At 42.3% G+C, this 12,680-nt stretch overlaps 3 protein-coding genes across 10 annotated transcripts in view; 1 reads left to right on the top strand and 2 right to left on the bottom strand.

The window, feature by feature from the left end:
* The window catches only part of fsip1 (fibrous sheath interacting protein 1), a 30,576-nt gene extending 28,995 nt beyond the window's left edge, over nt 1-1,581 (bottom strand). For 4 of the 7 annotated variants that reach the window (XM_037071834.1, XM_037071838.1, XM_037071837.1 and 1 more), the window contains exons 1-5: nt 1,387-1,581; nt 1,226-1,277; nt 948-1,123; nt 765-846; nt 599-685 (exon numbers count right to left, since the gene is read on the bottom strand). In XM_037071834.1, coding sequence (XP_036927729.1) covers nt 599-685; nt 765-846; nt 948-1,123; nt 1,226-1,277; nt 1,387-1,548 — 559 coding nt within the window. In that variant the 5' untranslated portion in view covers nt 1,549-1,581. The remainder of the gene's footprint in view (nt 1-598; nt 686-764; nt 847-947; nt 1,124-1,225; nt 1,278-1,386) is intronic. The other 3 variants (XM_037071835.1, XM_037071840.1, XM_037071839.1) reach the window with 2 other exon arrangements.
* LOC119004691 (sushi domain-containing protein 4-like) lies at nt 1,534-7,090 on the top strand. Its single transcript, XM_037071833.1, has 11 exons — nt 1,534-1,670; nt 2,471-2,546; nt 2,634-2,757; nt 3,342-3,533; nt 3,744-3,935; nt 4,141-4,332; nt 4,519-4,710; nt 4,992-5,186; nt 5,286-5,418; nt 5,546-5,934; nt 6,017-7,090. The coding sequence occupies exons 1-11, from the start codon at nt 1,657-1,659 to the stop codon at nt 6,040-6,042; spliced, it is 1,725 nt and encodes a 574-aa protein (XP_036927728.1). The 5' UTR covers nt 1,534-1,656; the 3' UTR covers nt 6,043-7,090.
* On the bottom strand, nt 7,037-10,818 carry LOC119004694 (sodium/bile acid cotransporter-like). 2 transcript variants are annotated; one of them, XM_037071842.1, is made up of 7 exons: nt 10,765-10,788; nt 10,099-10,171; nt 9,750-10,013; nt 9,161-9,365; nt 8,730-8,908; nt 7,988-8,187; nt 7,037-7,843 (listed from the first exon to the last, which is right to left on the bottom strand). In XM_037071842.1, the coding sequence occupies exons 3-7, from the start codon at nt 9,989-9,991 to the stop codon at nt 7,800-7,802; spliced, it is 870 nt and encodes a 289-aa protein (XP_036927737.1). In that variant the 5' UTR covers nt 9,992-10,013; nt 10,099-10,171; nt 10,765-10,788; the 3' UTR covers nt 7,037-7,799. The 2 variants fall into 2 exon arrangements, with proteins under 2 accessions (XP_036927737.1, XP_036927736.1); XM_037071841.1 differs by having other exon boundaries at nt 9,750-10,171; nt 10,765-10,818.
* Nucleotides 10,819-12,680: the final 1,862 nt, after the last annotated feature.

Raw genomic sequence — 12,680 nt, 5'->3', positions numbered from 1 at the left:
CAGAAGATGAATAATAAAAAGCAACAAACAATGAACTTCAGCCAACTCTGATAAAAAATATATTTATAAATATCACAAAATCATCTTTTCAACCACGACTTCTTATTGTACTATCTAATCCACATAATTCCTGACATTTTTTAAGCTCGATGCAGGGTGAAATACAAACAACTGACTTTGTACTTTAATGCTATCCCTGCAAGGAAGCACAATGGCACAATCGAATAAACTGTTAGGAGGTTCAGTCCTCCGTGATAACATGCAGCCAACTGCTAAGGTGTCTCTGAGAAGAGCATCACAAAGTTCCTGGGCTGTTGCTTTCAGGAAATTATGAGATTTTTTTCTTTAGGTAATCAATATGATAAAAAGCCACAAGATCTTGATCATGAAATGCTTTTATAAGTCACATTGTGGGTGAACAGTTAAAATACTGAAGTAAGTGCACGACTGTCTGCACCAGTAACTGAAGAGGAAAAACAAGGGCTTTAAGTTCTTCAAGCTCATGGCGCCATCAAGTGCGCAATCTACGCAGTACATCTGAGACCAGCTGCTAAAGTGCGCATGCTGCGTTTTCTGGCATTCTTTTTCACTGACTCACTTTGCTCAGAGTTGAGGTTTCCGTTGTGCTCGAAGTCAAAAGCCTGAGTTTCAAAAAACGGCACAAAGTCGTCCTCCTCTTCTGTCCCTTTGAGATTAAAGGACAGATGTAAGATTTTGCACAGTGACTGAGTGTACTAAACCGTTCAACACACTCTTACACTCACCGGTGGGGGCTTCCAGGGCCAAAAACAACCTTGTGTTCATAGCTTCATGGGCAGATTCTGAGTGACCTTCAGGCTTATTCTGCTGCAGAGAAGTTCACAATATAACATAACATAACAGCAAAAGTGATAAAAGTGAAAAACAAGCATTGGTTTGTGGACTGGTAATGCAAGTAGAGTGTCTACCAGGAGCTCTTGCCAGAGTTTTGCTTGAACCTCTCTCCTTTGACGCCTGACTTCTTTTTCTTTGCAGATCATGTCAGACAGTATTTGATCAAGCCGTCTCATTTCCTTTATGGCTTCCTGTAGCTGTACATCACCCATCTCGTCATCAGTGACGCTGACACCAACCTGGTACTGGCCTAAAAAAAGATGCATATGTTGTACACAGTGTTTGGGGTAAATTAACTCAGACTGGACAATCCTAAAATCTAGTGTTCCACTCCATTGTACAGAAAACGTACCCTTGTCAGGATCTCCGGAAGAGAAGTTCTTTCTAGTTTCTTCATATATGCTCTGAAGATACAGACAATTGTTTTTCCAAAATTAACGTAAGTTATTCAATGTTCGTTATTCGTTAAACATTTGTATTTTCTGTCACTGTCACTTATTGCTTTTACTTTACCTGAACATCAGCTGCATCGTTGGTCAAAACAACGAGGGAGAATGGAGTTGCGGGACAAATTCTGTCAGGATGAGGCAAAGACACGCTCGACACACGACTACCTGACTGCTTACTCGACGTTGGTCGGGAAATGTCGTCTAAACTGCCTTTTATAATTTCCATGGTGTGATTTTGTGTATTCAAGAATAACAACGACGACAAAGTAGAATCAATTATTAAATAGTTGGCTCCTTAAAACCACTTGTCAACAGAGACTTGGGGACACTGGCAATGTTTTACTTCCGGTAACTTCAGTAACTATGGATACAAACACTCTGGGATGTTGTCACTATGGAAATATGCATTTGTTACTATGACTACCGGGCGAAATCGAGGCAGCTCAGCTGACGCTTCAATCGAGGCAGCTAGCTAGTGTAGCGGGTTGCTAGCCACCAGGGAGCTAGCTAGCGGTTAGCCGTAGTGGCGCCCCTCTCCTAACCCTCACATTTGTGTTGTGTCTTGTAACGTTAAATGTCTTCGGTAAAGCTGAGCTATTAGAGATAAATGTCTACAGCGTGAAAAAGGGGGCTGGAGGTTTTGAGGCCGTGTCTTTGTGGTAGGTAACGTTTACCAAAAAGCTATTTTAACGTCTAGCTAGCGCAAGCCAGCTAACTTAAAAGAGCTAATATATATTATCTGAAGTAAATTAGCCAACCTAACGATGAGAATGTGGTGTAATATTCTTAGTTGGACGTGGAATTTCTGTAGGTGGCAGCACAGTTGCTAGCTATACATATATATCATATCACATACTATACATGTCACCGTGGTATCTATTGTTTTGGCCTTCTCTGTAACGCTTGGCTATTATTGCTACGAGGAAGCACTGAAAATGGGTGTGTTGTCGCTTAGGCGGAACCATTCAGTGCCAGAACTGGCTGTATTTAATACGTGGGTAATGTATCGAAATTAGCTAAATCCATTGCTTCGCTAGCTTTGATGATTAACGGTAGTAAACGTAGGAATTGTCGTTGGTTTGTAAATGCCGCTAGCATGCTAAAGGCTAGCACCATTGTCATTTTTGCTGGTGTTTTTTTCCTCTCAGTCGTGTCACTGTACCACTCCACAATCACACCCATTTCTCTGGCAGCTTTCCGAGCTCTGCAGAGTACCGACGCCAGGCAGGTGCCAGCACACGGCCCCAGCTCTATCGCGATGATGCAATATATTTCTACCTTTGTAATCATATGTTTTTCTTGACTCTGCAGGGGAAGATGTGCAATGGAATGACAGAGTCAATATCAAACGCCTTTTGGGTCCACACCTCAGACACTAAACAGCCCCTCTTGTTGCTGCTGGTACTGAGTGTAGTGTCCACTGGACAAGGGTCAGGTAAGAGGCACAAATTATGATCGCACACCCATGTTTCTATTATTATGTCTTACACTTCTCAGCTGCAGAAACATCATCAGCCTTGTCATGGTTCAGACCAAATGGGTGGATGTCAGGGACTCCTGTCACTGAAAGGATGATTACTCATAATCAGCTGCCTCTTCACAATGATTTAAACATATGTCAGTTTATGACTTATCATTAGCAATAGTCCAGCCCTAATAAAACACACTTTTGAATATGAGTTATGATCATGTTGCCCAAATATTGTATGCTGTCATTGTCATTGATGTGTTATCTCTTAGTAAGCTTTGCTTGTTAACTTTTTATAATGATATATACATGAATATAGTGTATATCTAGAAAAAAATATTACATGCATTGATAGGAGTTTGGTACAAATGTTCATATTTTTATGGCCACCACCTGCATGTGGAAACGCTGCAAAGCCTTTCTCATACAGATGGTTACCATAGGTCATCATGTTAACATTTACAAAAACCAGGCTCAAAATATTTGTCATGATATTTCGCCTGAAACCTGAGCAGTTTCACAGAATTTCCTTGTCCTCCTTCTCTTCCCAGGATGTGTGAGGCCATATATGGTCCAGAACAGCTGGGTAAACCTTACAGAAACCAACAGGGGCTCGTTCCCTGTGGGCACAGTACTGCAGTACAGCTGTGACCCTGGTTACCTGCCAGACGGACCCAGCATCCTTACCTGCACCACACTGGGACGCTGGTCCTCTGAACCTCCTCATTGCATACGCAGTGGTGGTAAGATATTCTGTTTTTCATGATCTGTAAAGTAATGAGGAGTCACTGTGATTCTAGCTGTGAGCTATTAGCTTTATTACCACCCTTCTATCATATGTAAAAACCTCTTTACATATACTCAAGTCTCTGTATTAAGTTGTCGTCTGTTTTGTTTATGTATAAACTTTTACATTTCTGGCATTAAATATGTTGTGTTTTTTTTCCCATCAGCATGTCTACCCCTCTCCAAACCTGAGAATGGGGGCTACACCTGCCACCCATCCCCCTGTCGAATGTTTGCTCATGGCACTGTGATTGAGTTCTTCTGTGATGACGGCTTTACTCTCAGCGGAGACTATAACTACCTGACCTGTCAGGATGGTCAGTGGGATGGCCCCATGCAGATCAATTGTGTTAGCCAAGGTTGGTCGGTCCTCAAACTCAAATCTATCAATAGATCTTAAAAATTTTGCTTTGCTGTCTGTTGTTGTTAGCTTTCTTTGACCTGTTCTACCTCTGTCTATGAAGCACTTTGTAACACACTTATAAGTGTGTTATATTAACAAAAGCTATATTTGTTATTTAAGACTTATATTGACTGTATTTCTGTATGGTGTCCCTTTTCAAGGTTGCATAAGGCCCTCTACAGTGCAACATGGCTCAACCAATCTGACCGACACCAACAAGAGCTTGTTTCCTGTTGGCACAGTACTGCAATACAACTGCGACCCAGGTTACTTGCCTATCGGACGTAGCATCCTCACCTGTACCTCACTTGGATACTGGTCCTCTGAACCTCCTCGTTGTATACACAGTGACGGTAAAGACAAGCTTGTTATATTACTGTATGTAATTCTGAACCCTCATTACACCTTGTATCAACATGTACTATAACCTGAACATATTGAGATTTTTTATTATTTTTGTTTTTGATTTCTTTTACCACTTATCCGTTAAGAATTGTACTACGCTTTTCCTCTGTAAAGCACTGGCTCTTTTCTTTCAGGTTGTGTTAGACCCTCTACAGTGCAGCATGGCTCAACTAATCTGACAGAAACCAACAGAAGCTCATTCCCTGTAGGCACAATACTGGAGTACCGCTGTGACCCCGGTTACCTGGCAGATGGACCAAACATCCTCACCTGCTCTGCACTTGGACACTGGTCCTCTCAACCCCCCCGCTGTTTACGCAGTGATGGTAAGTACATCATAGTATTTTTGCATTTTCTTACATTTTGGAAAAAAAACTTATAATTTATAGAATCCATGTCACCTGATGGTGTCATTATATAAAGCTGTATTATCTGTATACCACAGCATGAGCTAACGGGAGTGTGTAGAGGTTTAATGGAAGAGGACTATGAATGATTCTTTTGGGAACTCCACAAGTCAATTTTTAACAATAATACCGATACAAAATTGTCCCTGTAGTTCGATTGAATATATCACAACATTGTTTTTCTTTTTTTCCATGGACAGTATGCCAGCCTCCATATCAGCCAGAGAACGGGGGCTACACCTGCCACCCCTCAACATGTGGCAGACTTACTCATGGCACTGTTATTGAATATTTCTGTGAGGAAGGCTATATTCTGAAGGGGGACTATAAATACCTTACCTGTCAGTATGGTGAATGGGACAGCCAAGTGAAGCTCAGCTGCCTCATGGAGCAAGGTAAAAAAAAAAAAAAATAGAAGACATATTTTCCCTCTTTTATACATACAGTCAGTTCTGTACACATAACTGTGTTGACTGTTTATGTTTATCTTACAGACAGTGATCCAACTTTACCATTAGGGATGCCTGCCTTGTCCATCGTGGCATCAACAGCAAGCTCAGTGGCCCTAATCCTGCTCCTGGTGGTGCTGTTTGTACTTTTGCAGCCAAAACTCAAGTCTCTCCATCGGTGAGTCCACCCTCAAAATCATGCTTTTATCCACAAACATCTTGTTTTTGAAATCAGAAGTTATGGTAGGCACTTTATATAGGGCAAACTAGTCATAGTATTAACAAGTCTGGTTCTCCATGTCTAGACGTGATCAGGGAGTGTCCGGCCAGCCTGTGTCGATCGTGGTTGAAGGTGTCCAGGTGACTCTGCCCTCGTATGAGGAGGCTGTGTGCGGCAGTGGAGCCTCAGCCTCAGCTGAGTCCCGCGTCCAGATAGTGCTGTCTGAGGGTCACCATGCCGCAGTGCCAGAGGCTGGCCCCTCTAGGCCTTCTTCCCTCAAACAGCAGCAGTCAGAGATGGCTGTGGTCCACCCCGTACCTCCATCCTCATCCTCCTCATCACCCTCACCCTCATCCTCTACCTGGGTTCTGGAGCACGCAGGTGCTGCAGCTCCTTCAACCTCACAAAGAAGGCCGTCTGCAGGCAGCGACCAAAACAGCATTTCTCTGGACTCTGAGATGGACTACTCTGATGGTAAGGTCCTCTCCAGTCATACTTTTTCGAGGTTTAAATGCCCCCCTTTGCATTGATGAAAATGTTCATCTTCTCTCTACAGACATGCCATTGCTGAAGGAGGCCTGAAAAGTGCATCAGCCTTTGGACTTCCCTGAGGCAACCGGCGTTGCCACTGACCTGCACTGGTGAGCGGGATGCCTCTGGAGATTTTGTCAACACAGCTGTAAACACAAACAAGCCCGACTAAGGAGGCTCCGAGTGAAGCTGTGGGCCACAATAGTTCATCTTACCATCCCAAAGGAGAACAGAGAAGGGATGCACATGTACATACATGCTTACATTTTTTATAGGAATTCCTACACTATGTATGTACGTTTAATGTCAGAAGCCCAATTTGAAGATGTAAAACAAAAACAGAGAGGAACAGACACCTCTGTCTGAGTGTCCTAAAGGTTGTTAAAAAAAGGAAGACTGATGTATTAATATTGAGTGGGCAGATCTCAATTTGAGAGCTTATAATTTCATCAGTGTCTCAATTACTGTTGATTTTCTTTAAACATATCACTGCATTCAAGACGCACACTGGCAAAGACGCATGAGGGCCAGGTCATCTAGATTGTTGTCTCAGTCATGCTCACATGAAACATTGTCTTCAAAGATTATAAATCATTATTTAAGGTGTTATTAATCATGACTCATGTCATTCCATGTGTCACTGTACAGTTTAAGGCTGCTCGTCCACCCAAGTGTTCACTCTGTAGCGTTTTTCATTGGACTGAGCAAACTTGTTGATTCAGGCCTGCATTCAACACGTTTCATCTTTGCAAAATATATTCTGTTCACACCCCTGTCCCCAATGGCCTTAGCTTTCCACTTCTATGCACAGGTATCTATGTAAAATAAGGAATTTTAAAAATGAATGTCAGTTAAATGCCTCCGCTGCTTGGTGATATTACGTATGGCTTTGTCAGACACATCACTTGTACACCGGAAAATATTATTCTCTTAATTTATGCAGACTGCTGAGAAAGTTCCTGTCTTGGCAGGAAACTAAGTTGTGTATTTAATTTATTTGTGTCCAGAACGCTGTTGATCAGCCATGGCTTCTTTTGATTGATTCTTCCACAGCTTTTTGAAACTGAAAAAAAAAAAAAAAAAGAAAAGTAGGCCTTTTCACTTTGCTGCTTCAGTTTTCTTTCTACTGCAGGCACGTTATATGTGACACTGTAAACGTGGTTGGGAGATCCAACGCAAAAATGAGTAAGTGTACAGATTAGTGTAATGTCAGTGTTCACTTTGTTTGACTGTCCATGGAATATTTCTTTTGGACCAGGGAATGGATTTTTTTTTCTTTTTGTGAAGATGGTATTTTAATATATGTAAAAAGTTTTAAGTTAAGTTTACTCTGTATATACCATATGATCATTTTGATTAAATATTATTTGAGATGTTCAAATTGCTTGCATCCTTTGTTTCAATAGCCCGCTCTGAAACATCTCAGAGGGACTCAGAGTATAACATACACCACAGTGATCCAGTCTCAAAACAGAAAATAACGTAAATAATGTGTTTTTTATAAGCTCATTCATAAAATTAGAACATTTCAGTCTTAACATTTTGAATACAAAAATATAAATACAAAATTACAATTGAAATCCTTGATTCCTACTTTAAGCCTGTACCTGACATGATTCAATAAACAGTCGTTAATGTATTAGTTGTTTCACATGCTCTAACAAACTTTCTGTCAGTATCATAGGCCTGAGTGAAGAATATGCAGCTCATATTGAGAGAGTGAGGGGCGCTGAATAGCATCTTCACTGAGTCGGAAGCTGTTCTTCCTTCGTTCCCTCTCCAGCACCCAGTAATCTTCTGCGATGCTGTCATGGCTGCTTCACCGCCACTTGCTCAAAGTCCTCGCTTGCACCTGCGTTAGAAAAGGGTGATATTAGATATGGTCTGATCTAAATTCAGGACCAACTGGCTGAACGCGTGCACGTGCTCATCTGAACCCTCAACCCCTCGTCCCAGCCTCCCTCTCTGAAAACACACAGGCAGCTGTGACATTTACCCTCAGCTGGTGGCTTGACTGTTTGGTAACATCTGAAGCACAGGGCCAGGAGAAGGGCCTCAGCACACTGGAGCGTGATGTAAATCAGAGGGAAGAGAAACATCGGTCCGATGACCTGCGGGGGAAAAGCCACCTTTAGGATGACAAGGCACAGCTGGATGTTTTGACACCCTGTTTCCATGGAGACGGTCCTGCTGCATCTAAACAGACACGAGTCATTAGTTTTGATGCCGTATTTAATAACGATGATGATAATTACAAGTTTATAATCATAGCACTTTTTTGAAAGACAGTGATAGTCAACGTGTTTTACATACAATAATACCCAACGCAGCAGTAACACAAAATAAAAGATAATACAGAAACATGGCCCCTTTGAGGGTTTACTATTATGTATTATATTATTGTTTCTGATGCAATAAAGCTGCAATATGTAATTTTCAACAAAACTTAAAAAAAATCAGTTTTTAATTTCACACTATGAAGTCCACATATTGTTTTGCAGTGTCTTTTGAGGTGGTCGTTGGGAGGTAGAGCATTTCTCCACATTTTCGTTCATTTCTCAGGGAAAAATGCATGAATCTTAATGAAAAAAAGATCAGGGGTATTTAGGTGGCTGGTATCTATGAGTGAGTACAATGTGATGCAGATCCTTGATCCCGAAATGTATGTGACACAGCTACAGACGGGACTTTTGCAAACTCAGAGACAGAGGAAATGTATCCAGCGTGTTTTCACTTACTGTGGACTGAGTCTGCACACGGTGGACAAGAGGTATCCCAGCGTAAAGCCAGTCAGTGGCATCAGCGCAGACGCGGTCAAAATACCAGGTCTGACAATCATCCACAGTAAGTCTTTGACGGCCACGTAAGACAGGAAGGAAATGATGATGCCGGAGATGATCAGGATGCCGATGCCAGCCTGGCGAGAGAGTGGAAACATGTTGTGACAGTCCATCTGTCCCCAACATCAGGCTTGAACTTGTGGCACACAGCATCTGAATGCATCACAATCTACTGTTTTAAATAAATAAAGGCTGTATTTAATTTGGCTGCCTCGGTGTCGTACATGCCGCCTCACTGAGACACATGCAATTAATAAACCCCTTTTCCTGTTATAACAAGTCAAAATGTCTGCCGTGGAAGAGGCCTATCTTGGAGCAAGGAGTCTCACCTGCTTCACGATTTGCGAGTATTTTGGTTTGTAGTGGTTTATGATAATGCCAACTCCACAGGGCACCAGGGTGAGCGCAAGAGCGGTGATGATGCCCTTGTAGGGCACGGCGTTTTCCAGGCCGGGGAAGCCATGGCTTAAGATAAAGAGCAGCAACGGCATCATACCCAGGCCCACCATGCAGGAGCAGGAAGTCATTACGATGCTGCATCAGAGAGAAGAAGAGGCATCATTAAACTGACACGCGTGTGCCTGAGATGGCTCAAATGATACAAACACGGCGGTGGAAGCCCATTTCCACCAATTTAAAAAGTTCTCATGGGAAGTCATAAGTATGAGATAAAAAGTTGAATTATTACTATCATAATCCCAACTTTTGATTTCACAATGTTCGATTTTTTCTATCTAGGCTAAGTTTCTATCTTTTTTCTCTTAACTGGAAGAAAAGGCCTTCCATATGTTATCATGTTGTGAAGGACCTTGTCCGCTCATCGACACTCTGTGCTGATGCAGCTTAAGTTGTAAATTGTTGTCTGCATTTGTAATCTTCCAGCAAGACAGGATTCAATACATCAATGAGGGGGTTTACCTGAGGTTCATGTCACCCTTAATTGCCAGGGAGAAAATGTTTGATAAGGTCCCTCCTGGACAGCAGCCGCAGATGAGCAGCGCCGCGGCCTCGATGGTTTCCAGCTGGAGGATCTTGGCCAGACTGAAGGCGGTCAGGGGCATGATGACGAACTGGGCCAGCAAGGCGATGGCTACTCCTTTAGGCTTGAGAAGGTGGGCCTTGATTTTGGAAATCTCCATCGAACAGCCAAGGGATATCATGGTGATGAAGAGCGTGACGACGCTGAGGACATCGAGGGTTCGGTTTAAGTTTGCGGGTACATTCATGATGCCCATACTTCCATTGCCAGAGACATTGTAGATGTCACCTGATCCCTTGTGGACCATCGTCACATTCATCGTGGCAACAAACTGTGCATTTACCGTGTGATTGGCTTCCACCTGTCACAAAAGGTAAAAAAAGACAGATTACTTGCACAGAAATTACACTTAATGGTTCTCCATTAGACTTCAGGGTTAATCTAAGTACTATTTAATTTGATAAAAAAAAAATCAGCTTTGAAAAGTGGGGGAAAATATGCAAAGGGGGCAAATGTTAAGCAAAATTATCTCCTAACAAAACAAGTAAAAAATCAGAATATCTAGTTTCAAAGGACCTACAGATCAGGTGTGCCAGTGCCCCTCTGGTAGAGCCCAAATGCGACAAGTTTGACAAGCGACTCAACCGTATCCCTGCCTGATATCAAGTGATACTGTGGAGGAAGTTAAGCTGCTCGATCGGAGTCCATTCAGTTGAACAGTTGACAAGGCACACTTATTATTCCAGGCAGGTCTTCACAATCGTTGTCTTTATATTCTGATAAACAAAAGAGCCATACTGTCGAACTGCTACAAAGTATGCCCAGCGTTTTTTCCTTTTTTCTTTTTGGTTCTTTCCATGGAAGCTGTTGATGGTAATATGCCCACGAAACAGTGCCAGTCCTCCCGTTTGATGAAAAACAGACATTGTGAAAAAAAACAAGCAGCTTTCTTACCTTAAATTGTGTCCAACTTCAGCTTCACCGGGCTCACTCGCACTCTTGTTTCCAGCTCCCCTCACATTCTTGTGTCTAACCCCTTTTCTCTGTGTTCGGACCCTCTTTCCCTCCCCTCTCCTGTCACATGGGCTCATGACAGCATGGTAGGTGTAAACATGGCAATGGATTTCCTGAGCAAACCGTCAAAGACAACTTCTGCGGAACTGTACCCGCTTCCATGTGTTACTCCTCGGGGATGTTGGCTTTTAAATCAGTTACTGGAAGTCTCCTCCCGTCCACAGAGTGAGCTGTTCTTGTTCCGTACTTTCTCTTCCATCAGAGCACCGTGGGAAAGTGTAGCATCGGTGGGCTTGAGAATGTGGAAGAATTTAATTGCCGCTTTATTTATTTGGCCTCACTTGCATGTGCATAACATTACCCAACCAGGCAGGGGATTCAGTTTGCCTGGCACAGATCTGTCTTTTCAAAAGGGGCCTTCCTCTATTTACGAGCCTGGGCTGCTTTCAGACCTTTTATTTACAACTTGCACAACAACAGATCAGAAATGTGTGGCAGGGCTCGCATGTTGTTGCCCTAATCTCTAAAGCATGGTGGCGATTAGATTTTAGAAAGTCAGATCTCCTCAAGTATTTCAAGTTTTATGTAGTTTCTTTCTATCGCATTTCATTCCACTAATTATGTTTGACTTAGTTTCAGCTTTAGGTCACAGCAAAACTGCCGCGCTGAAATTCAGCGGAATCTCTCCCAGGAAACAGCAGCCTATGCCGAGTTGCCATGCTTCTTCGACGCACAAGTCCTAGGTGAGCAAGAGACAACAAAACAGCTGTGCAGGACATGGCAGCAATCTGGCTGGATTTTACAACATTTTCCAAAGAACAGTAAAAAAGCAAACAACAAACAGAAGAGAAGTAGTAAAAACAAGAAATACAACTGGGATGGACCAAGGCGTCACTTGGTCCATCTCAGTCCATCGGTGATGTTTCAGATTATAAACATAAGAATTCATTCACTAAACTCCTGTGTTTTGTGAAGGTGAACTGTCGACCTTTACATTTCATTCAGTCTGTCCGTGCTTAACTGATACCAAGTCACAACTACGGTGTCTCAATTCCAAGATGAGACCTTTAAAAAACGGCCTTCAGCACTGCAACACAGTCTGAAATTCCACTGTACTGCACGTGCTTTGTAAATATGGATCCAAGTATCATGTGAATGTCATGATGTTCTTTGGTTATATGCAGCCTAAAGTCATCCTGTTCTCTTCTAAGGTCATGATGAACTCACGAGTCCCTTTTGTCAATGTTAATGTTCACTGATTATAGAGACACTTCTCTCTAACATCTGATTGTGGTTATGTTCTCCAGCATGTCAAACACAATATGTTTAATCTTCAGATCATCACTGTTTTGTGTGTTTGTGCTTTTCACACAGTTTCTTTTCCACATTTTCCTTTGGAACATCTTAGACAGTCAGGGGCATCTTACAGGCCAAACAGCTGCAGCTGAGGACAGTCCAAGCACTTCAAGAAATGCCAATTATACTGACATAACATATTACCATGTGATGAATCACCAACTTTTCATCTCTGGGTAGATCGATTCTAGACAAGACAAGCAAAATACTCTATTGTATTACACACACACACACACACACACACACACACACACACACACACACTTCTGTGTTAGTTCAATGTTGTCATGACGTGACATTGCCATTCCTCAGAGGTCAGAACACAAAGAAATCCTTTATCTTTCTTTTTTTTTCAGTTGTCCTTAAAGATTTACACTTTTAAGTTTGTGGCCACTTTTTACCATCACCACCACGTTTCGTTGCATGAGAAAAAATTAAAACATCATTATTAAATGTAATGCAGATTGTAATCACTTGAGTGTGTGTGTGATTGGGTGGAC

Source organism: Acanthopagrus latus, chromosome 16 (assembly GCF_904848185.1).
Source record: "Acanthopagrus latus isolate v.2019 chromosome 16, fAcaLat1.1, whole genome shotgun sequence".
Taxonomy (NCBI): domain Eukaryota; kingdom Metazoa; phylum Chordata; class Actinopteri; order Spariformes; family Sparidae; genus Acanthopagrus; species Acanthopagrus latus.
Note: the sequence above shows the minus strand (reverse complement) of the source record. Positions and strands in the feature narration are given on the sequence as shown.

Coding starts and splice junctions, on each gene's coding strand:
- LOC119004691 (XM_037071833.1), top strand. Junction 4,333..4,518: donor TCGTTGTATACACAGTGACG/GTAAAGACAAGC, acceptor CTTTTCTTTCAG/GTTGTGTTAGACCCTCTACA. Junction 5,187..5,285: donor CAGCTGCCTCATGGAGCAAG/GTAAAAAAAAAA, acceptor TTTATCTTACAG/ACAGTGATCCAACTTTACCA.
- LOC119004694 (XM_037071841.1), bottom strand. CDS start 10,129: ATGAATGTGACGATGGTCCACAAGGGATCAGGTGACATCTACAATGTC. Junction 9,366..9,749: donor AAGGGTGACATGAACCTCAG/GTAAACCCCCTC, acceptor TCTCTGATGCAG/CATCGTAATGACTTCCTGCT. Junction 7,844..7,987: donor AGTCAAGCCACCAGCTGAGG/GTAAATGTCACA, acceptor TTTCTAACGCAG/GTGCAAGCGAGGACTTTGAG.